The sequence below is a fragment of the Notechis scutatus genome, chromosome 4, assembly GCF_049901735.1.
Source record: "Notechis scutatus isolate UNSWTSFEM ecotype Mainland chromosome 4, rNotScu1.2, whole genome shotgun sequence".
NCBI classification, from domain to species: domain Eukaryota; kingdom Metazoa; phylum Chordata; class Lepidosauria; order Squamata; family Elapidae; genus Notechis; species Notechis scutatus.
Window position 1 is genome coordinate 130195835 of NC_142012.1, and position 22273 is coordinate 130218107.

Below are 22273 nucleotides of genomic sequence, written 5' to 3' on the forward strand. Positions count from 1 at the left end.
CTGTACAAAAATAGCCAAGAGAATGAAGTGCCATCGCACCACAGTGAGCAGAGTGGTTGAAAAATACCAAATAACTGGTTCAGTTGATGACAGGCTCCACTCTGGAAGACCAAGAAAGTCGACAAAACGGCAAGATCAGGCTCTGCAACACATTTCGATGGCTGACAGGAAGCTCACCTCACCTCAGATTACAAGAATTTGGGGTGAAACATGTGATGTAAAAGTGTGCACAAGCACAGTGCATTGCAGACTGCTTGCCAGAGGGCTCAAAGGCTGCAGGGCTCGAAGTAAAACTTTGCTTATAGACACTCACCACTCTCGTCGACGTGCATGGGCCAAGAAGTATGCCAAGTGGACCAATGAACAGTGGGCAAAGGTCATCTTCAGTGACGAGAGCAATTTCTACTTGACTGGGAATCAGTGCAATAAGTATGTCAGAAGATTTCCAGCTGAAGTATGTAGGTCATCCTGCCTGAATCTATCTGTGAAGCATCCACTGCACATGATGATCTGGGGCTGTATTGCTGCTTCTGGTATTGGTCGGATAAAAATCGTGCAGGGAATCATGAATTCCAAGTAATATGTTGAAGTCCTGGAAAAGACCATGCTTCCTTCAGCTCAGCAACTTGTAGGGAAGGACTTTTACTTCCAGGATGACAATGCTCCTTGTAATCGAGCCAAATCCATCCAGCAGTGGATGAAGAAGCAAGTTGTTCGACTCCTGGATTGGCCAACTCAGAGCCCGGATTTGAACTCAATTGAGAACTTGTGGCCAGGATTGGTTAGCAAGAAGCTTCCGAAGACCAAGCAGGAGCTGATTGAATCCATTATTGCAGCCTGGCACCACATTGTCACCAAAGATCACATGTGAAGGCTTATACAGTCTGCCGAAGCAATGCCACCTGGTGATAAGCAATAAGGGCTGGCCAATTTCATATTAGTAACCATGTTTGGTTAACTAAGTGGTCCTTTTCAGGGCCACAAACAATAAAAATGTTAACAAAACACTAGCATCAGCCTTAGTAATTGCAATACGTATACCACTGGGTATGCATCCGTTAATCTGTTTTCATAGTCATTGTAAGCATGCATTGTAAGCATGCAAGAAAATTCACAATCCCCATCCAAACAGAACCAAATTGTAAAAAGCTTATGCTTTTCACTTAAAAACTACCAGTATTTATTTAAATATAACAATATTTGCATAGCAGTTAGCATAAAATATCATAAAATCAATGGCCCATCCAAAAAATGTCATAAACCGTAAAGCGTGCAGGACTTTTTCACACAGCTGTATATCCTATTTTAGCCAAAATTTAATAAAAATCTAAGTGATTCAGATAGATATACTAAATGCTTGAATCAAACAAGGTTACAAAACTAGGCAACTCTCTTTCAGCAATTCAGAGACATAAAGAGTTCATTTTGGAAAGAAAATGGTATACTTCCTCGATTTTCCATGTAAGGAAACTTCCAGGGAGAGAAAAACTCCCAGTTGAATGACAGAAGCTTTAGCTTCAACTTTTTCTACAGAATATCTTCAGTCACAATGCTTTAATGGAGAGTTTAAATAGAAGTAATATTTTGCAAGAGTTACCTAAATTTAAGTGGATTTCCCTAGGTTCCTTTCTCAGAAAAATGCATTTTTAATTATATATGATTGGATAATTTCACACTCCAATTAATTAAAATGCTCAGTGTTTGTTACGAATGTAAGTCACCTAACAGTTATTTGGGTTGGAAAATATATAAACCAGGATAGACATTTTAATACTGTCTCTTTAAGGGAATGATAAAATTGTAATTGGGTGTGGTTCCTCAAACGGCCATAAGATGGAGCCAGAAACCTGGCTTGTCCTGTTCTGTTCTGGTGTTTCTGAAGAGTGTTGCCATTCTCCATTTTTCCCTATTGACTCTTATTCTTGGATTTGATGTAAGTCTGTTACTAAACTGTTTTTGATACTGGACTTAGTTATTGGATTATCCCTGGACTGAAAACTGACTGCTTCAACTGTGAATGACTTGGACTGTTTTGTTGAAATTTGCTTAAATGTTTATTGGAAGTAAAAACCTACATTTTACTATACAGTGTTTCTGTGTGCTGTTTGTGTGCTATTCTTCACCACTCTCACTACATCTCCTTGTGTGTGCTCATTCTCCAAACAGGGAATTACCTCAACAGTGTTCAAATCCTTCTATTTTTACAATTCTGTGCTTCCAAATATATCTTTCAAATATGTAAATGCCACCCATACACTCTTCTACTTGACATAGTTCATTGCAACAATGAGATGGGAGGCATATAAACTTAATAAACAGTTATCAAATAATCCAGTTCAAACAAGAAGTGTCTCTGCTCTCTTTGAGTTCATGAGTATCATCACAAAATGGTATTGGGAGCAATTTTTTAAAACACCCATTTCACAGAGTTGCAATTGGTAGAACTAACAAACAAATAACTTGCCTAAAAATCGTAAGCTCAGGTATCTTTAAATTTTCCCTCTCTGTTCCAGGACCACTCTGCCTTATTCCTGTTTTCTTTTTTTCCCCAAGTCATTCCAGCAGTTAACTTTTCTTAAAACATATCGTACAAAAAAAAAATGTTCGCTTAGACTAGGGCTGTCAAACTCACGGCCCGCAAGCCAGGTGCATCACATGCTGACCATGCTCATGCCTGGTTTAGCAAAGGGGGGGAAAGTCACGATATGTCACACGACACTGACGTGATGATGCAAGTTTGACACCCCTGACTTAGATAGAAGACAGAATACATGGACTCTTGTTTTTTTCTCTCAGGACTGGCTCACAGCTTTCCTAGTGGCAATTATGCTTCCCACTTCTTTCTCCATTGCCTCTCCTCACTATATTGAATTGCCTTCTTTGGGTTACACCAGCATCTCCTTAGTTATCTCACAGCTGTTCCCAGGTTTCTTTACTTATCTAGCAGAGAAAATAGGACCATTTGTTCATCTCAGTCCCAGGGAACAAAGAAAAGGAAGCCAAACTTCCTACCTACAGATCCACTTAACATTTTAAGAAAATGTAAAATAAGTCACAGTAAATCACAATTAGTTTATAAGACAGTACTGTAATTAAATCTACAGAGCACTTCACCACCTTCGTCTATCTCCCCCTTTCAGGGAGTGTGTCTCCAATGATAACTGAAGCAATAGGCATTTGTTTTATTTCTTTCGGGATCATTATATAAAATACAACATTGTGGTCTCATATAAGAAAACATTGAGCACATTAATTCTGCTGGACTGAAAATGAGTTGTTCTTCATGTCCAAGAAAATGCTCTGTGTGCTTTGACAGCCATTATTTACCATCCCACCAGAACACTACAAATCAAAATTTGTGGGGTTTTTTTTTTTTTTTTTTTTTGGGGGGCATACCTTCATGCTGAGTATAATTTCATACTGTCCATCAGTGTCAAACTAAAGTATTGGCAAAGAGAGGCATGAAGCCATGAAAAGCAAATTTAGCAAGCAAAACAGAAGCGTTAGACAACTGAAAAGAGAATGGAATTACATAGAAATGGCACTGGAAAAACTATTGGAGCAAGGATTTCTTTAGAGTTATTAACAACACTTCAGCACTGTAGTATTTCAGTAATCTCAGATCTTGCCACCAAATATGCTACACTATAAAGATATGAATATTCTTCACAAAAGATATTGTCAAAAATTACTATCCAACAGAGAAAAAAGCACGCTAATGTCATTATGCTGATAAACATGGGAGAAACCACTGTACAGAGCAGATCATGAAGATTATATATTTAATAGCTTTCTAATTCTACTTTTAAAATCATAATCGCAATCTGAAGTTATAATTTCAAATATCCAAGAGTAAAAATCTAAAAGTCTTCACTTCTTTGAAATGTCACTGAAAGTAAGATGCTGCACCTGGCCATTGAAAACTTGGTATCTTACTGGTAATTTAGAGAAAAAGAATGAGTTGAAAATATGAAGAGGTTATGCTTAGTTTCTTAGCTTTTGCCCAAGGACATGCTTCAAAATCTACATTTCTTCCTGAAGCTAAACAATTTTTTAAAAGATGTTTGGCATACCAACCATCCTCCCAAATTTGTTCTTATGTTTAGGAACAGCTGTGCAGTAGTTCATAAGACAGCTGTAATTTAAGTTAAACTGCTCCTATGTATAGGTGTTTATTACTTATACTGAACTTCACTTTTTGAATCAACATATATAATAAAACATCTCTTCATGACAGTTATTTGACCATATTTTTTCTACAGCTATGAAAGTGCACAAAGTGCACATTACTAAACCATTAATTTGATGTTTGGTGGAAACTAAAATCCACACAGAATATTAATAAGAAAACCCAAAAAGCAAAATGGCGTTCTCTTTTCTCCTTTTCTCAAGTCACTTTTTTTATATTTATGGTACCTTGGAAATAGATAGAAAGTTAATATTCAAATAATAAGCCGTATGGTTTGTATTCATATTAAAATAAGATAAGTTTCTACATAATTTAATTTCTGAATACACAGACATAAAAATATTTACTCTCCTTGGGTGGGCAACACCATCCACTCCTGAAGCTTGCTCTTTACTTTAGGGGAGCAGAATGCTATAGGTTAGTTAGAAATGTTTTCTGTAGGAGCGCAATAACTGTAATCAGACAAAGTATTTTGCTACAAACAAATTTCATTTCTTTGATTTCACTGCCACTGAAATACAGAGACAAAGAAGCAGAGAAACCTACTTCCAGAGGGCAATAATTGTGTTTTTCTTCTAAAGAAAGCAGCAAATGAAGCAGCTCTTCAATTCACAAACCCCAAAACAGTTACTGTTGGTGTGTAAACTGTTGTACTGTCCTTTCACTTTCCTTTTTCAATTCTTCAATATGTGTATCTAAGCGTTCTAAAATATGATGGGACCTTTCTTCTTCTTCTTCTAGGAACTTTGCAGCAATCACATCTACATTTGCGGTAGGCAGAGGACTCTAAAAAGAAAATATGTTCAACAAGGCTGTGAACCAAAAAAATCAATTTTAACTTAATGATTATTTTTACTATTTAAACAATGAAAAGGAGAGAACTATACTACCACTTTCACAATGTAATTTCAACTCTAGCTGGTTTACTAGCTCCAGAACTCCAGAATAGCTAGGCCACAGTGATACACATCTTACTAACTTTACTCCTAGATTACTGCAACATGACGTACAACTAATTCAGGAGACTGGACAGCCACTTGTCAGAAATGGTATAGGGTCTCCTGCTTGAGCAGGGGGCTAAACTAGATGACCTACAAGGTCCCTTCCAACTCTTTTATTCTATTTTTTTTCTATTATATTCTGTCCATGTATGTCAATCCTTGCCAATTAGGAGATCTTAGGAGGCACTGTTTGTAGTGCCAAAAGGAAATGTTATAAAGCATTACCATAAGGAGTGGTTGTGGCACTCCTTTGGTGAAGCATGTCAAGTATCTAGTTATTAGCTAATTTACATGTACTTTAAACTTTATTTGAAGCATTTGCCTCTGACTCCTATATTGTTTGTACTTTATTGCATTGTATAGCTTTTAGTTTTGTTACTTTGTATTTTGCACATTGTTCTTAGTATTGGATACAGAGAAATAATAATAAATTGGAAATCAGAAGGCAAAGCTTCAGTTCTGCACTGAGTACAAGAATTTAACTGCAAATGGAATCTCAATTTAGAAGCTAGATACATAAATATCTACATATTTTACAATATATATATATATATATATATATATATATATATATATATATATATATATATACACACACACACACACACACACACACAAACCTGTACATGTAAATAAATGTGTGTATATGTGTGTGTGTGTGTGTGTGTGTGTGTGTAAAGCCAAATCACTTAAATGGCTACTTTATTTGCATTTATAATCTGAATTTTTGACCAAGATTGAATATTTGGTTGCATATTGAAAAACATTTATTGAAAATGATAACTATCATTTGGCTTTTAAGGCATCTAGGTTTAATTTGGATACATACTCCTAGATCTGAAAGTTTCAGTGGAATATGTAAGACTGACTTCTCAAGCCTTTTAACAGCTCCTCCATAATTACTGTGAGTCCTTAGCAACCATATGACCTTTGAAAACTGAATATTCAAAAATCTTACTAGTAGTTCATAATTAATCCTTACATTCTTCAGTTTATATAAATATTTATATTCTATGCATTTTTGTACATGAATTTGCTTCTGATAGTTAAATTAACAGTCAAACAACTAGTGACATTCCCAGTCATCCAGGTCAAGGTTGTCTCAAAGGTGCTTTGTCAAGAGGCAACTGGAGTTTCTGGACATTTTGCTTCTCATCTAAGAAACTTCTTCAGCTCTGACTGAATGGTGGGGAATGGAAGGATTTATACTCCTTGCAGAGAACTGGTCATTTGCATTCTTTTAGCAAGTTGTTAAGGCCACCTGGATGTTTATCTGTGTCATCAGGGTCACCTGACGGGTATGGAGCCTTTTTGGAACTGTTGTAAGGACTGTGTTGTAGATCAGAGATGGGAGATGGCATATTCCTCCCCCTCTGTTGAGAGAGGGCTGTTCAAGTTTGACATAGATGGCCTCTTTGACCCCTCTTTCAAACCAGTGGTCCTCTCTGTGGACTTTGCTGTCTTCAAAAGAGTGGCCTTTGTCTTTTAAATGCAGATGGGCTGCTGAATCTAGTCCTCATCTAGTCTTCAAAGAAAAAAACAGAAAGTCCAGTTGCCTCTTGGAAAAGCAGCTTTGGAACAAAAAGTTAAACATACCAACAGTTAAAGCACTCTGTATATCTATCATGTTTTAGCACTCATTCCAGCAGTCCCTTCCTCAGCCATGCGTTCTGTCCCATATTTTCTGCTAAATTCAAAGCTAATGGCAAACTAGCACCAGATTTACAAGTATTGTTCCTCAGCATTTAGAGAACTGCTTCCACTTATTATAGTTGGGAATTGGGAATTTATGGTTCTCATCTTTTTTTCATTTCTTGTTCCAGTCAATGCAGATTGAAAGGGAAATAGCATGGCATTAGTGAGTGAAAATATTTCAAAGGGGACATACTGAAATGAATGCGAAACCTCACAGATTATGGTATCATCAGAAAATAGTATATCCTTTACAATCATGTATTATGCTTACCAAGGGTAAAAAGTCTTTCTCGTGCTCTCTTGATACCGTGTAAGAAAATTCTGGATCTTCACAGAGCAAAATGTCTGATCTCTCAAGAGATTCATAAGGCAAAGATTCAACACTGTTTGTTCTATGAGGTAGTCTAACAGCTGCATTAGAAACAGGAAGCCTTCTGGATGGAAAGTATTTTGCTCTCTGGAGTTCCTCCTCATAATGTTGAACAGTCCTGTCATATTTAGCTTGAAGTGCTTTCATTTCTTCCTCATGCTTGTACTGCAGATCTTGCATTCTCCTGTAAATTTATTAGAAATAGTATGTTAGATCCAACAGAACAATGATTTTTAGCTTAAAATCTGCAAAAATGTTTAGTGGCTGAAATCACACCCAGAAACTACATGAATGCAATATAATCCACAGCAAATTTAAATGTGATTTCCCTCTGTGCTATTCAAAAGGCATATATTACAAACGCTTCTACCACATGAAACTGACTTTTACAAAACATGAGAGAAAAAGAGAGAAGAATATCTCTTTTCAAAGTTCTTTCTGTTTGGCAACAATGTAGAAAAAAATAATCAAATCTCATTTACATTTAATAAAATATGGGAAATGGCTAGAAATTATAACAAGATTTTGAAGTACTTCAGCATTTTAAAAAAAATCAAAATCTAGTATTTGTTAGGCTTTTAAAAAAATCTTCATTTTAAAAAAATCATATAAATTCTTACTTGTTTTCTGCATTTGTTATCTCAGTCACCTGATGCTGCAATTGCTGCACAATATTGTCATATTTGCTCTGAGAAACCCAAGACGAAGCTTCCAAGGTAGTTCTAGTTTCTGCTAATTCTTTCTGTAGTTGCTTATTCTGAAGTTCCACTTTATTTAAAACCTTATTATAACTTTCCTGGAATTCCGCAAAGGAAGTACTTTTTGCCTTAAAGCATAGAAACACATTAGAAATATTTTTTTTTGTTTAATGAAACTCAGTTGCTTCTAAAGTTATTTTTCTGTTTTAGAGATTTAAGAAATTTACGAGTCTTTTATTAAGAAAGAACCCCATTGGATGTTAAGTCAATCACAAAATATCTGAATCATCATCTGACCTAATCAAATCTACAGACCAAAAGTTTCCCTTATTCATCTCAAATGAATGTGAACTTCAAAACCACTTAGTAGATCAGTCACAAATCAATGTGTTAAACATGTACCATATTTTTTGCTCCATAAGACACAATTTTTGTCTCCCAAAAGTGGCCGGAAATGTCTGTGCATCTTATGGAGCAAATATTGCCGAATCCCGACCCACACACCAATCCCCATCCTTTGGCCATTTTTGGCCTCCGTATGCCCCATTTTTTTTTTTTTTTTTTTTTTTTAAACAAGTTTTATTAATTTTTAAAACACACAAATTGTCATTATTCATTACATGTTTAAACCTTTTTTCATTGTCAATTTAACAAGTCAGATAAATTATAATTCTGTTTTAAACCATTTCCATACAACATACCAAAACCTCTTATTCAATTTCTCTTTACTTCTCTTTAGTCTTATTCAATATCATTATTATTATTTCATCTGTTTCTTTCTGACTTAGTTACCATTATTCTCAATCTATATTTCTACAATTTTTAACTAATTCTCCCCCCAAAAAGACATATACACACAACACACAAAACATAAAAAAATCTTTTTGGAAAGTAACTTGGACCCAGGTGTCTCTCTCTTCATGGACTTCAATTATATTCATGCTCATCTTACATATCATTACTTATTTTATTTACCATTCTAAGCCTTCTATATTAACTTCCCCACATATTTCACACTTCTTACTTCTATCTTAATTAATCATCTTAATTTGAATCATTATATTTATATCTTTTGTCCATTTTTTATCATCCCTTTGTCTCATTCCTTATAAAAAAAAAAAGAAAATAAGTTTCTCCTGAAATCATTAATCAGAGTCTGATGCCTTTCTATCTCCCCCTAAGTTAATCAAATTAATCTTTAAAATAATATCTAATACCCAATCCGATTTTGCTTGGTACATTCTATCTAACTAATACACCCAACATAATTAAGTACATAATTAAACAATAAATCCAAATATTAAAAAAGATACTATAATAAAAATTTTATAATAACATCAATACCATAGTCTTATTAAACTCTTTAATTAAAACAATATTCTAAACCTCCCCTATTATTAAGTTTTAAAGCCAATCATTTTTAAACATTTTAACATTTTAATCTCTTATCAACTCTTAAATCATTACAATACTACCATCTCATCTTATGTACCTTGCAAAATCTTTTTTTAAAAAAAAAAATATACTTTATCCATTATCCAAAAAAGCTTCTTTTTTTCATTTAATTTCAAGACATTGTAGCTTTTCTCCACCTTTTCCCTTTCTTTCTTCTCCCAACAAACCTTTCTACCCCCTTCTTCTAGCCTCTGCCTTGCCAGCTTCCCTTCTCTGTCGTATTCCTTTTCCCTTTTGTTTACTATCATCATATTGGTTTTGCACCTTATTTTTCCCTTTCTTAAATGTTTTTTTAGATCTTAAGTCCTTAAGTCCTTTAATTTTCTTCTTTTCTCTTCTTTTCTTTTCTTTCTCTCTTCCTTCTTTCTGGATCAAGTTCTGAGATTCATTAAAGATGGCTCCTTTCTTTCTTTCTTGTTCCTCTGCTGTCTTCATCTGTTGTAATGTTTGTTGATAATTAATAAGCGCCATTTCTAAGAAAAGGAAAGCTTCTTCCACACCATCTTTACCATTTTTTTTTGCTTGTTCATATTCTTTTCTTAGTTCCTCAACAGAAAGAGCCATTATAAATCTTTTCTTTTCTTTTCCCCTTCTTTCTTCTTACAACAACCAGAATATTCAAAAGAAAATAAAAAAAAAATAAAACAGTCCCAAAGTTATCAGTCAGTCCAAACCAAGGCAGAATTCTCACTTTCTCCTTCTGGGGCAATATCAATCCAAGAGAAAGAAAGTCCAAATCTGTTTAAAATCTTATTGCAATATATTCTAGTCTTCAAATCCTTAAGGCATCTGCTCCAACAAATCTTAGCATACAAATGTTTTCTTTTTAATCCTCTCTCTTCCCACTCATCGCTTAAAATCAATTTTCACCTAAAAGAAATAGGTTTCTTAATATCCAGTTATTTATTCCGTAGGAAAAGAGGGAAAGCTATCCTTTCAGCACCTTCTGTATGCCCCATTTTTGACCTCTGTGTGCCCCATTTCGGCCTCCGTGCATCCTGTTTTTGGCCTATTCAGGCGATTCAGACCACTGCTACTGATCACCGCCAAATGGCAGTGAGAATGGTGAATGGCGGCAAACGGCAGTCACGATAGGTGGCAACGATTGGTGGTGATAGACAGCTGTAGCAATACCCACCAAAAACGGGATGCGTAGAGACCAAAAATGGGGCACACGGAGGCAGCAATAGCGACAGCAGCGATCAACGATTCCCAGTGCCTGAACAGCTGATTGGCTGTATTCTGGGAGATTGATCTAACCGCAAATCAGCTGCTCGTGCTAAATCAGGCTGCAATAATATGCTGAATCTGACCAGACTCTTTGGTATTTGCTGCAAGCATGCTAGCCAGATGAATACCAATGGATGCTGGGAGGCAGAGGCAAAAAAAAAATTTCTTGTTTTCCTTCCCTAAACCTAATGTGCGTCTTATGGTACAGAGCATGTTATGGTGCAAAAAATACGGTATACAGTGTCATAATTCAGATCCAAAACAATGAGACTGTTCTCTGATTACTAAGGATACTCAAAAACTCCTAATACGCCATTTAGTAGAAGCTATGATTAGTATTTGTCCCATATAAAAACTTAAATTAACCATAATGACTGCAATGAATCTAAAAATCTTATTATGGACAAAGCCAAACAGATGCATAAACACAAATTAACATAATTTGCATAAACACATAACTTATAACTGCTTGCCTTGAGCAAAAGAATTTCTTAATTGTCATTTCCGTTTTGTTTCTTCATTGTTACATGGGGAAACGATTAAAACTATTGGAGTTAGTTTCTGTATCCTAACTCATTAAAATTAATTTTCAAGAACTGCAATTTTTTTCTCGAATTCAAATAGCTCATTATGAATTTTCAAAAAAAAAATCCTTGTATAATTGTTAATTTTGTAAAAAGTATATTTTTTTATTCTGATGTTTCATTTGATACAAAAAAAGCTAAGTCTAGTTTCATTTTATGCCAGATAAAAAACATTTGTAAGGTCTCATTCTGTTATGGAGTCTCTGGAAAAAATATCTTCACTTTATATAGAAATCAAGAAGGCAGCACTATGAACTTGCACTGACATCTAGTGGTCATATTAAATAAAATAATACTTTATTTACTTCTTTAAAAAAAATACTCCACAGAATATATTGAGAAACAAATTTCCTAATCAACTTTATACCCCACTATTACTCTCTATAGTAGATGCACACAGTAGTTTGTTTTTGGGGAGAAAAATTATCTAAACATCTTCAACTATGTATAAATGTTGCATAAAATTGTCTATACAACAAACCATCTAAGCAACTCAATGCATCACAGGAAATAACAGAGTTCAATCAAAATATATTCTACCTTCTGCAGCTTCTCTGACAGATGGTGATTTTCTTGTCTGAGGGCTTCCAACTGAGACAGAACAGCCTTAAGACATAAATTTATTTTTTTTAATTGTTAGTATAGATTAGATACAAGAAATAAATGGTCTCTTGTCTATACACTTATCAAGCCATGTGGACTTTCGTATCATAAATTATTTCAAGTATGAGAAGCCAAACTTGCATATTCTGAAGTTATTAATTATATTTAAATTTGAACAAGTGTTACCAAAAACAATAGTGTACAATAATGAAACCAAAAAAACCCCAAGTCTCACATTACTATTTTTAATTGAACAAGTTGTAATACTATATTATAAAATATTGTAAAATTCAATAATTTTACCTTGTGCTCTATTGTTTTTTGCTCTGCTTTTTCGATCTCTATTTTTAGTTGTTGCTCTAAACTTATAGTAGAACCCAAGGAAGAAGCAATTGTGATCTCACGTTGATGCAGTTCCCGTGTTAGCTGGGTAACCTCAAGCCTCATTCCTTCCAATTCTCTGCTGTGGCTTTGCTCTTTATGGGATAGCTCTTCCTTCAGCTGGACAGAATTGGATACAAATTTGCAGGTCAACATTTTTTGTGATAAATCATCAAGCATATTAAGTAATACCAATTAGCATAATTTCCTCCCGTTACCTTGCTAAGGAATCATACTGCAGCAATGTCTCAGAAATCCATTTATTAAGTTACAGTTAAAACATTCCTGTCTGAAGTTGGAGTATTTATCTGGAATCCTTGTATTCAATCAAATAACACCTAATTGACGATTTCCTGTATTTTCCTTGAAACCAGCGAACAACAGTGTACAAATATGACCAAGTAAGGCTGCTTTTAGAAAACAGTTTGAATTGCTAAAGATCTGCAGCTTAGGATACAAATTCAACAAAAAAAGAACAACCTCCTAAAGCCATTCATAATAAATACCAGCAGCTCTTACAAAGTTGGAATGATGGGTTTAGTATAAAGCTGTCAACCCTAAAATTCCGAGTATGGCTCAAAGAAACGATGGTATCTTAAGACAGTACTCTCAACTCCTCCAGATTTTATACATTATTCCTGCAGGACCATCATCCATCTTGGTCTGAGATAAATATTTCATATAGACTGTAAGAGAATGTAAGACAGAATGCTTACATTGCCATATGCAACTTTCAATGGGCAACTTAAGTTCAATTTAGATGAAACAGTCATTTTAACAAGCCAATCTGCTGGAACATGAACAAACTTAAGCATTCCTTTTTCCCCCGCCTAATGCCCACAAACATTTCAATAGGTCTTAAAACCACAGCCTCATGTGAGATCAGAACTAAGAAACTTGAGTTAACAATTAAGCCATTGCCTCTGAAATCAGCAATGTGAAAGAAAAAATACTAAACAGATAAATCTCATACATTTAAATTTCTATACATCACAATTTAAGCTTGAACTACAGTAGGTATTTTTATTTCTTGTGATGCTGGATTGAATGAGTAAGTGCAGCTTCATTATACTGAGGACATAACTTTCATCTAAACAAGTGAAGATGGCAAATACTGTCATATACCTCAGCCCTTGACATTAATACCCATAACGATTTTGAGGGATGGTTAAATTTGAAGCCTTCATTCAGAAAACAATGAAGAGCTATAAATTTAGGGACAGTTCTTTTGTGCTTTATTTTTTTCTTTCTTTAGGTTGATTCATATTCAGAATTTGTCTCAAGTTGAGAAAAAGAAAAACAAAAGACAAATATACCAGTAAAAATAACATAGCATTTGATAGAAGGTATCAGGTGGTATCTAACACAAAACCGTCCTTAACTATATTTCTAAGCATACTCTCTCAACTTCCATCTTCCATTTAATTTCAAGCTGCTGCTTTACATTACTGACATCTTATTGTGCACAGATATGCTCAGTTTTAATTTTTAGCCAAGGCAGATGACTTTCTCTGTCTGCAATTCCTTGCATTCAACTATTCTTCTGAAATTTTGGAAATTGTGCTAAAATTATAATGATACGAGACATAAGGGAAGTTCTTGTCATTTTTTTAGAAATATTCTACAATAGGCACCTTAGACAGTCCAAAATATAAACAGATATTAGTCTGTACTTTCTATAGCTATCTAACTTTACTTACATAACCTGAAATGGAGACTGGGCTATTTTCCATAAATAATTTACTTTTAAAATGGAAAGGTCATCTTGCAGCCATGAAGATTACAATAATGGAAGCAGTGAGTATTTTAAGTTGCAAAGAAAATAATCTTAAATTCTGGATCATCTTCTTCAATATAATTCATCCTTCCTTTTTCAGTACCCTTTAATGATAAATTGTTTCTATGTCTACATTTCCACAATGTAAGAAATTCCATATTGTCCCAATCGGTTTTAACGATATCTAAATTGGGCATTTTAATGTATTTATTTGTACATGAGATCCACACTTTTTTTATCTCGGTCTTGGCTTTGCACAGCTGTTCTTCAGTTAGTCGAAGCTCCAGTAACTTCTCCATTTGCTCTTCAGATGTCTGGATGCACTTTCCATCTGGAGATCCCAAGCTACATGCAAGATACATGCAAAAATCAAAAAGATACAGAAAGATACATGCAAAAATCAAAAGCAAGTAATTTGTAAGCAACATAATGCCAAATTTAACAAATCCAACATATTTTTGTTTCATAAGGTTTTATTAATCTGAACTTGATACATATCTAGTATTTCACCCAGCACTAAGGTTAACAATTCAACAGAAGAAAATAAAAATGTGTAAATGGCCACTGAAGATGTGTATCATGATTTCTATATTTTCTTTTTAAAAATGAAGAAATTTTTGAGGTCTTGTACCTGCCCTCAAGTTGAATCACTTCAGCACCATCAAACTGCTGGCATAAATGTTCCTCTAATTCTGTTCCACCATAGTAGTTTCCTTTGGCTACTGTATTCTTTTGCAGCTGCCTAGACAAAACAATTTAATGCTTGAAGCCTTCTAAAAAACAAATATTATTATACCAGTTGTACAGGGATGCATTTCTGTAGACACTCATAACATAGATGAAGATGGCAATGTGTCTTTAAAATAACTTTAAATATTTATCAAAATTATAATAAAAGAAATTCTACCACAATACTACATCAGTAGGTATTATCAGTCAATGACATGATAACATAACCTCTTACCAATCATCTTTTTAAATTATTATCTTAACCTTAATTGTCGCTGGTCTTCCTAATATTGGAACACTGATTTAAAACATTTTATTAGAACATTAAGGGAGCTAGTTTGGTTTAGAGATTAGAGTTTGGATTAGAGCAGGAAAACCTGAGTTCCAGTCCTGCCTTATGAAGTTATCTGGGTGACATAGAGCCATTCAGTCTCTCGTTAATTGTCCATGTAGTTGTTGGGAATCAAAAGTGATTTGAAGTCTCACACACACACACCAAGTGAGATAGGATATTACTTTTTAAAATGAGGTGGGTGGGTGGGTGAATCTCGGGGCCTAATTTTAAGGAAAGAGGAAAGGGGAAAATGGGGAGAATTACAAAAGATCGAGAAGTGGAAAGAGTGATCCCCTCTGGGCTTTTGGTAAGAGAAATCTTTCCTTTTCCTAGTAGACTCATATGCAGGACAAGAGAGAAAAAGAGACCACATGAAAGGATGCCCATGCTACCTACTGGTTCCAGTCTTATCTCCTTTTGGCAGCAGTTCACAACAAATTTAGGAAAGATGATGAGCTTTAACAATACTTGAAACTTAATGAATTCAGTTAGGTTGAAATTTCATGCATGCACTGGGCAGCAACACACATTCTTACCACAGCAAAAACAGAGTCTCAGAAATGTGATTCAGAATGCATAAACTAGCTGAACTGAGAAGTTCGAATCTAGAGAAACTCAACAGCCAGAGGCACATTTTCACATTATAATAATGCACAAATACATTTTGATAACTTTTCATTATATTTGCTCTACAAGAATATTAAGAAAAAGTTCAATTTGCCAAATAAAATTATACTAATTTTCTATAAAAACTGTTGGCTTGCTGACTTCTCTCATACAGTTGTATTGACAATCAACATAAAGGAAATCCATCTGTTTTCCTACTAAAAGAAATATGAAAATATTTTAAATTATGTTATAAATCTATGTAATCATATTTTCTCTTCCTAATTAAAGAATAATGATAATGCATAGCAAACTAAGTTCAATATTTTCCTCAATATTTGGTGACATACCTGATAAAAGTTTCTTTCACATTAAGAGTTTCAGTCAGCTTCGACAATTCTTTCTGTAATTGTTCATGATAAATCTGTAAATTCGTGATGAAGTCCTCCTGAGACAGCAGAGTGGCCCTGAGCTCCATCTTTTCATCATGAAGAACCTTCAAAGGAGAAAATGAAACTCAACCAGAAATAAATATAATGTATGGGATTAAATTTATCTTTCAATAGAGAATACAATCCCTTTCTTACCAAACCATGTTTCCTACTTAACCTCAATGGAATACTCGAAACAAAGTGGCTAAATAATAACATCCCAAGTAATTACTATTACACACAATATATTTATTCAGCTTCCAAGCAATTCATTCACACACCTCTAGGGAGTTCCGAGAAAGTTTCAGCTCGTGTAGAAGCTTTTGTTGTTCTGCCAGAATCTTCTGGTTAGTATCAGTCAAATCATCTACTCTTATGTTCAGCCTCTCCAGTTCCAATTCATTGGCACAAATAGTGTCATTGGCTCTTTCCAACTTGCTGGCTAAATGATGGATTTCAGATTGGCTTGCCAGTTCCACAGATTCAAACATTTGCTTCCTGCTGCACAGTTGAGTCTATAAAGTAGAAAGCATTATTCTGTTAAAATTAAGCAATATCTTTCAAGACTAAAAATTAAATTGGATGCAAATGTTACATGTCATTCTATTTTCCAACGTGAGAGGATTTTTTTCCCAAAGCTTATAATCCATTGTAGAAATAAGGAATTGTGGCTAGAAAAATTTCTCAGAGCGACTCAAGATATATTTAACTCTATCAGATCTTTAGCCAGCCCATCCAATTAAGAACATCATTCTACTAGGCCAAGGAAAAAATTGACCATCTTCAAGTTCCATTATCTGCAACTCAGTTTTGGTCCTTAAAAAAAAGTTCAAAAAATGAATCTCAAAGATTGATTCTCAGAAGTGTTTTGAGAATTTCTGAAATGAAGGATGGCATCAGGTATTTTTCTAGGCTTCCTGTCCATGAGATATTCAAGTGCCTCCAAAGCAAGCAGAACAAAAGTCCAAGTCAAGCTAGAAAAAGGGTTATTATCCCTGTAAAGGATTCAATATCAGGGATAATGAGACATCTGAGGCAACACTCTTTATTTTTCCATGTGAGCAGTACTGTAGATAAGAACTGATACATATTCTGGCTGATTATTGAAAACAGCCAAAATTTCTGGACTAATTCAAAAATAAAAGTTACTGTTACAGGATTTATTTTAAAGGCAGGAATATCGCATGCCATTTTTTATTCTTGCTCACAAATGTACATTTTTTTCCTCACACCCTTCATCTTTCAGTTCTACTGCAAAACTGAGAAAAGCAATGTGTTTGGGCTGCAGAACAAGCAATCAGAATTTAATACAGCACAGAAGGCTGACATGGCTGTGATCTATCAAAACAATAGAAGTTGGGAGAGCACATATGTGAGCTGTAACAAGCTAAAAAATATCAGAATATTAACTCAGAATATTTCGGTTATATACCACATGCATATTTTGTAAGATACCTATACTACTTATGAAAATCATCATTTACATCTATCACCTATACTGCAGCACACTATCAGATGTTTAATTGCTACAAAGCTTTTAACAAAATAATTTTATAATCATACTATTTGTTTTCTCACCCAAAACATTGTTTTTGGACTTAATAGTAAAAAGGACCAGTGCCCATTATTTACTGAACAGATTTTAGATTATTTCCTGACTATATGCACAGTGGTGCTTGGAAGTTTATCAACCTTTTTGAATTTTCCATGTCTACATAAATATGACCTAGAACATGATTCTACTGTCTACACAAATAATAAAGCTAGATATAGAGAACCCAATTAAACAAATGAGTCAAAGCATTATGCTTGTTCATATATTTATTGAGGAAAATGACCCAAAGCTGTGTACTTATAAGCACCACTTTACATACTGAACAGGACAGGATTATACCACAATGGTTTCCTGAATAAACACTTAGGATTGCCATAAATTATTTCCCGGTCTTCCCGGCAAACAATTCAACTTAACTGTACCTGAACTAGCTCAGACTTCTCAGCTAAAGCCTTTCTCTGTGCTTCCAATGAAGCAACTTGCTGCTGGTACTGAAGGCGTTGCTTTTCCCAATCTAAAGACTTTTCATGGAACTCCTGGAAAAGATAATGACTATTTATTTACAATCTGGATGCTTAACAGTATTCTGGAGTTCCTTACAATATTAAATTAAATTATGATATTAAGTTATTGAATATTATTGACTACATAGACTTAACAGTTGTTTTTAAGGAATTAACATTTTGCTTTCCAAAGAAACATTATAAGTAGCATATACCTTGCAAGTATGGCATAGCAAAATCTGTTTCAGACACAATGCAGAAGAATTAATGACAGGAAGATTAAGAACAATTTGGATAAAAGAGTGGATGTTGCTAAAGAACAGAAAGCTCTTGAGGTTAGAAAGATATAAACTGATAGTTGAGTGGCATGGATATTTGTGATGGCATGGATCTAAGAAGCAGGTGGCTGATCTCGCAAACATAAGGTCTCTGTCTATTTCTTCAGGCGCAATAGAATCAAACTGTTTCCAGACAACTGGGCAAGACTGTACCTCTGTCATCTCCCCGGGACCTATACCAAAGTTAGAATCCACATTGGAACTTATATGTAGGAAACATAAGAAAAAAGAACATGTTGGTGGAGGATCATGATTAAATATACTTTTTTTAACTGAGCAATTATGCAAAACTAAGAATCATTGATTTCAATTGGACTTATACTGAGGTAAAGGTCTCGTACTTCCAAATTTAAAATAAAGATCTTGAGATTTTTCCAAACCTATTCACATCTATTTGAATTTATAAATTCTGACCAAGACAATTTTCCCACCTACCTCTAATTTCTTGGTCAAAATCTTTATTTCAGAATGATCCTCCTCTTGGCTCTTGGAAGATTGCCTAGTTCCTTTTAACTGTTTCTTCATCAATTTTTCATAACTTCTCTTCAACCTAGCTAGCTGGAAAAAAGAAAATAGTTTTGACAGCATAAATACTAAAATACATTTTTAAAACACCTAGTCTGTTTTCAATGACTAGAAAATTCATATTTATAAATTAAATTAAGGAGAACTATGAATATTTCTGAAATGTTGCAAAAACTAAATGGACTGATAGTCAAGAGTTCTTATTATGATTTTGTTTCACTGAAATGTCCTTATTATAACAAATGCAAATTAACCATCTTTCATTGAAAATACAGTAAAGAAAGTAAATATCTGAAAATTCCAAACTGAACTATCAAATCACGCATAAACAAAAGATCAGGAAAAGAGAATAGAAATGGAACAAGATAGTTTAAAAGTTTTTAAAAAGTAAATAAGGAAGCAATATTGCCAATAAACTGAATAATGTTATATTTCACTTCAAACAGTATGTATACTTCTTTAAGATAAGGATTTTTAATAAAATCAAATTAGCCTGCTATAAAAGAGTTACACTGTTGATGGAAAAGAAGGAAGTGGGCATTGCACAAGGATTTCATTTTTATCGTACAGATCAATAAGCATAAACAACCAAAGCAACTTGGGATACTACAAATAGAGATATAATTATTCTTATAAGTGAAAAATACCCCCATTATTGGATTTTAATTACTATTAGGGCTATATGTAAAGATATACAAGCTGCCTTTCATCTGACAGATATGATTATGAAGAAACCCACTGGCAGTTCTGCTATCTTTCAGAGAGCTCACCTCATTTTGGACTTTTGTTAATTGACGTTCATATTCTATAGTCATCTCATGATTCAGTTGCTCCATCTCATCTAATCTCTGGCATAATCTCTCCATCTGGAAGATAATAGTATAGAGTTTAATACAGAAAATTCTATCTGAGAAACATTACTTGGACAATGGAATGGAAAAACAGCAAACCTATCAAGCCACAGAACTAAATATATAAATATTTGTCCACACAAATAACAATCCAGCAATCCAAAGAGTCAGAACTGTAAATTAGTAAAGCAGACCGTTTTACTCTCCCTTCTTCTACCCCATACCACTTATTTGCCATGATAAGGAAATTAATAAACAAGGTTATTTTCTAAATAGAAAGTAAAACTGAACCAATCTTCAGACTCATTTGCTGATATGAGTAAAAGTAATTGTCCATATTTAAATAAGAGATAAACAAAACTGGTGGGACATTATCATAAATAAGTCTTCCTATAAATTGTAACAACTATTACCCACTGCAAACATACTCTCCTAGAGTCAAGATGTACAAGCAAGGGGTTGCTAAGAAGTTTCAGGTATTCATAATTACAATCTGGACCCACTTTACTCTTTGTAGAAGTAAGTAGCTCAATATCAAAATTGTCTTAAATTTATTCGTGTTGGCATTGCCTAATTCAGGTGCTCTGATATTTTAAATATATTGGAGAAAGGCCTAAGAGAATAAAACTTAATTTAAAAACTGGTTTTCAAAAACTAGTGGTCTTTCACATTACTCTCTTAAGGGAAAAATAATCAGATATCATTTTTTATGAATCGATGCACCATAATGTAGTATTCTCTTTAAGAAAGGATATGCGACACTGAACTTTTCTATGCTATCAATTTATAGCCAAAACACCGCCCAGTCACTTTCAGTCACAAATCTGATAATAAATAAGTATCATGATCACATCCAAACAAATCACCAAAGGCAAAATGTATATTGCTGCAAGTCTCACTATAAATCCTCATATGAAAAAGTTCTCAGAGTCCAGTGCCCTTTTTGCAGTCTGAGAAGAGATTGCATTTGAGATAGAAAAATAGTTTTCTTAGCTATTGGTGTTATGTTCTTAATCTTTACAATATTTTATCAATGACCCGTTAAATGAATTTGACTATAAAGTGTGAATCAAATCATGATACAATAAATAACACATAAAACCTTTCAATAGAGAAAGAATGGGAAAAACAGATGTTAAAAAAGTAATGGTGAATCCACCACTTTAACTATGGCTAGTGCATACACTTCATTTGACAGCATTTTTACTTAGGGACCAATCCCTTTAAATGACCTCCAGAAAAGTTTTAAAGATGTGTTTCAATATCTGTTGTAGAATTTTTCAGAAAAAAGGTAATGTCCATTTGAATAAAATGAAAATTACATAAGTTCATAGATACCTCTTTGCATTTCTCCTCTGCTGCATTTTTGAGGGAGGACAGCTCCTGGTCTCGGAGTTCTAAACAAGACTCCAAAGCCTGAGTTTGAGTATCCCACTCAGCTTTTTTGTGAGCCATCATAATATCTATTTGCTTCATCAATTCTTGCAGCTCTGCCTCACATGAAGTCTGGAAACTTCTGCTGTCAAGAAAATAGATGGCACAATAATCAGAAAACTGATATCAGGTAAGCAAACCTTTCTTTATTTTTTATTTTTTTTTGTGAGATCAGCCCCTAGCCATTGGTAATATTCTGTAGCCAGGCTATGTAGCAGATTTAGATTCTCATTCAAAAAGATGCTTCAGATTATACAAAAATGCAAACATAATATACATCCATAACTTCTTAAAGCAGCTGTACTTTTTCCTGGTGTTGTGCAGCTACATAGAATAAGTATAGATAGTTCTTGTTTAACGATCACTTGTTAACAGCCATTCAAAGTATCACAAAGCTGAACAACTGGTCCTTGTAATAGTGGCTGTAAAGCATCTATAGTCATGTGATCAGCATTTGCAGTGCTGGCTTCCCAGAAGCCAAGTCAATGGGGAAGCCAGCGAGAGATTGCAAATGGTGATGTGGCATCACACTTAATGACAACATGAGATTTGCTTAGTTGGATGTGTCAGAACTGCTATCGCTAAGCAATGCAGTCATATGATATTGAGCTTTGGGGGAGGGAAACTTCAAACCTACCGAAGACAAATGGAAAAGATAATTTGATAAGAAAACACAATTACAGTTAGTGGAAATGAATGTCTCAAGCTTTTCAAAACCTTGACTGGAGATTTTGGTTCTTTCAAAGCAAAGACATAGCAAACACATAAGGAAAAACATTCTTTTAATAAATAGAAAACAATGTACAGTGTAATTCTACTCAAATAGAAGATCTAAAATGAATGAACCAACTGAATAAATTCAAAATGCAGCTAGTACTTTATATCAGCAAGCTGACAACAAAGAGGAATAGCATTTTTTCTTTTCCTGCTTATTTTCGATTATAGACTTTAAAAAAACCCTCTCATTGCATTCAGTAGAAGAGA

The 22273-nt window shown here is 34.1% G+C and overlaps 1 protein-coding gene across 10 annotated transcripts in view; it reads right to left on the reverse strand.

Annotated features, from left to right (window-relative positions):
- The window catches only part of CEP63 (centrosomal protein 63), a 37703-nt gene that overhangs the window by 10897 nt on the left and 4533 nt on the right, over positions 1-22273 (reverse strand). For 3 of the 10 annotated variants that reach the window (XM_087964910.1, XM_087964914.1, XM_087964913.1), the window contains 13 exons: positions 21194-21374; positions 19775-19870; positions 18915-19037; positions 18061-18174; positions 16365-16598; positions 16003-16148; positions 14615-14725; positions 14214-14328; positions 12129-12326; positions 11763-11828; positions 7876-8081; positions 7157-7439; positions 3069-4975 (listed from right to left, as the gene is read on the reverse strand). In XM_087964910.1, the coding sequence (XP_087821036.1) occupies positions 4817-4975; positions 7157-7439; positions 7876-8081; positions 11763-11828; positions 12129-12326; positions 14214-14328; positions 14615-14725; positions 16003-16148; positions 16365-16598; positions 18061-18174; positions 18915-19037; positions 19775-19870; positions 21194-21374 (2032 nt within the window). In that variant the 3' untranslated portion in view covers positions 3069-4816. Of the gene's footprint in view, positions 1-3068; positions 4976-6548; positions 6700-7156; positions 7440-7875; positions 8082-11762; positions 11829-12128; positions 12327-14213; positions 14329-14614; positions 14726-16002; positions 16149-16364; positions 16599-18060; positions 18175-18914; positions 19038-19774; positions 19871-21193; positions 21375-22273 lie in introns of those variants that run through there. The other 7 variants (XM_087964911.1, XM_026691176.2, XR_015749457.1 and 4 more) reach the window with 6 other exon arrangements.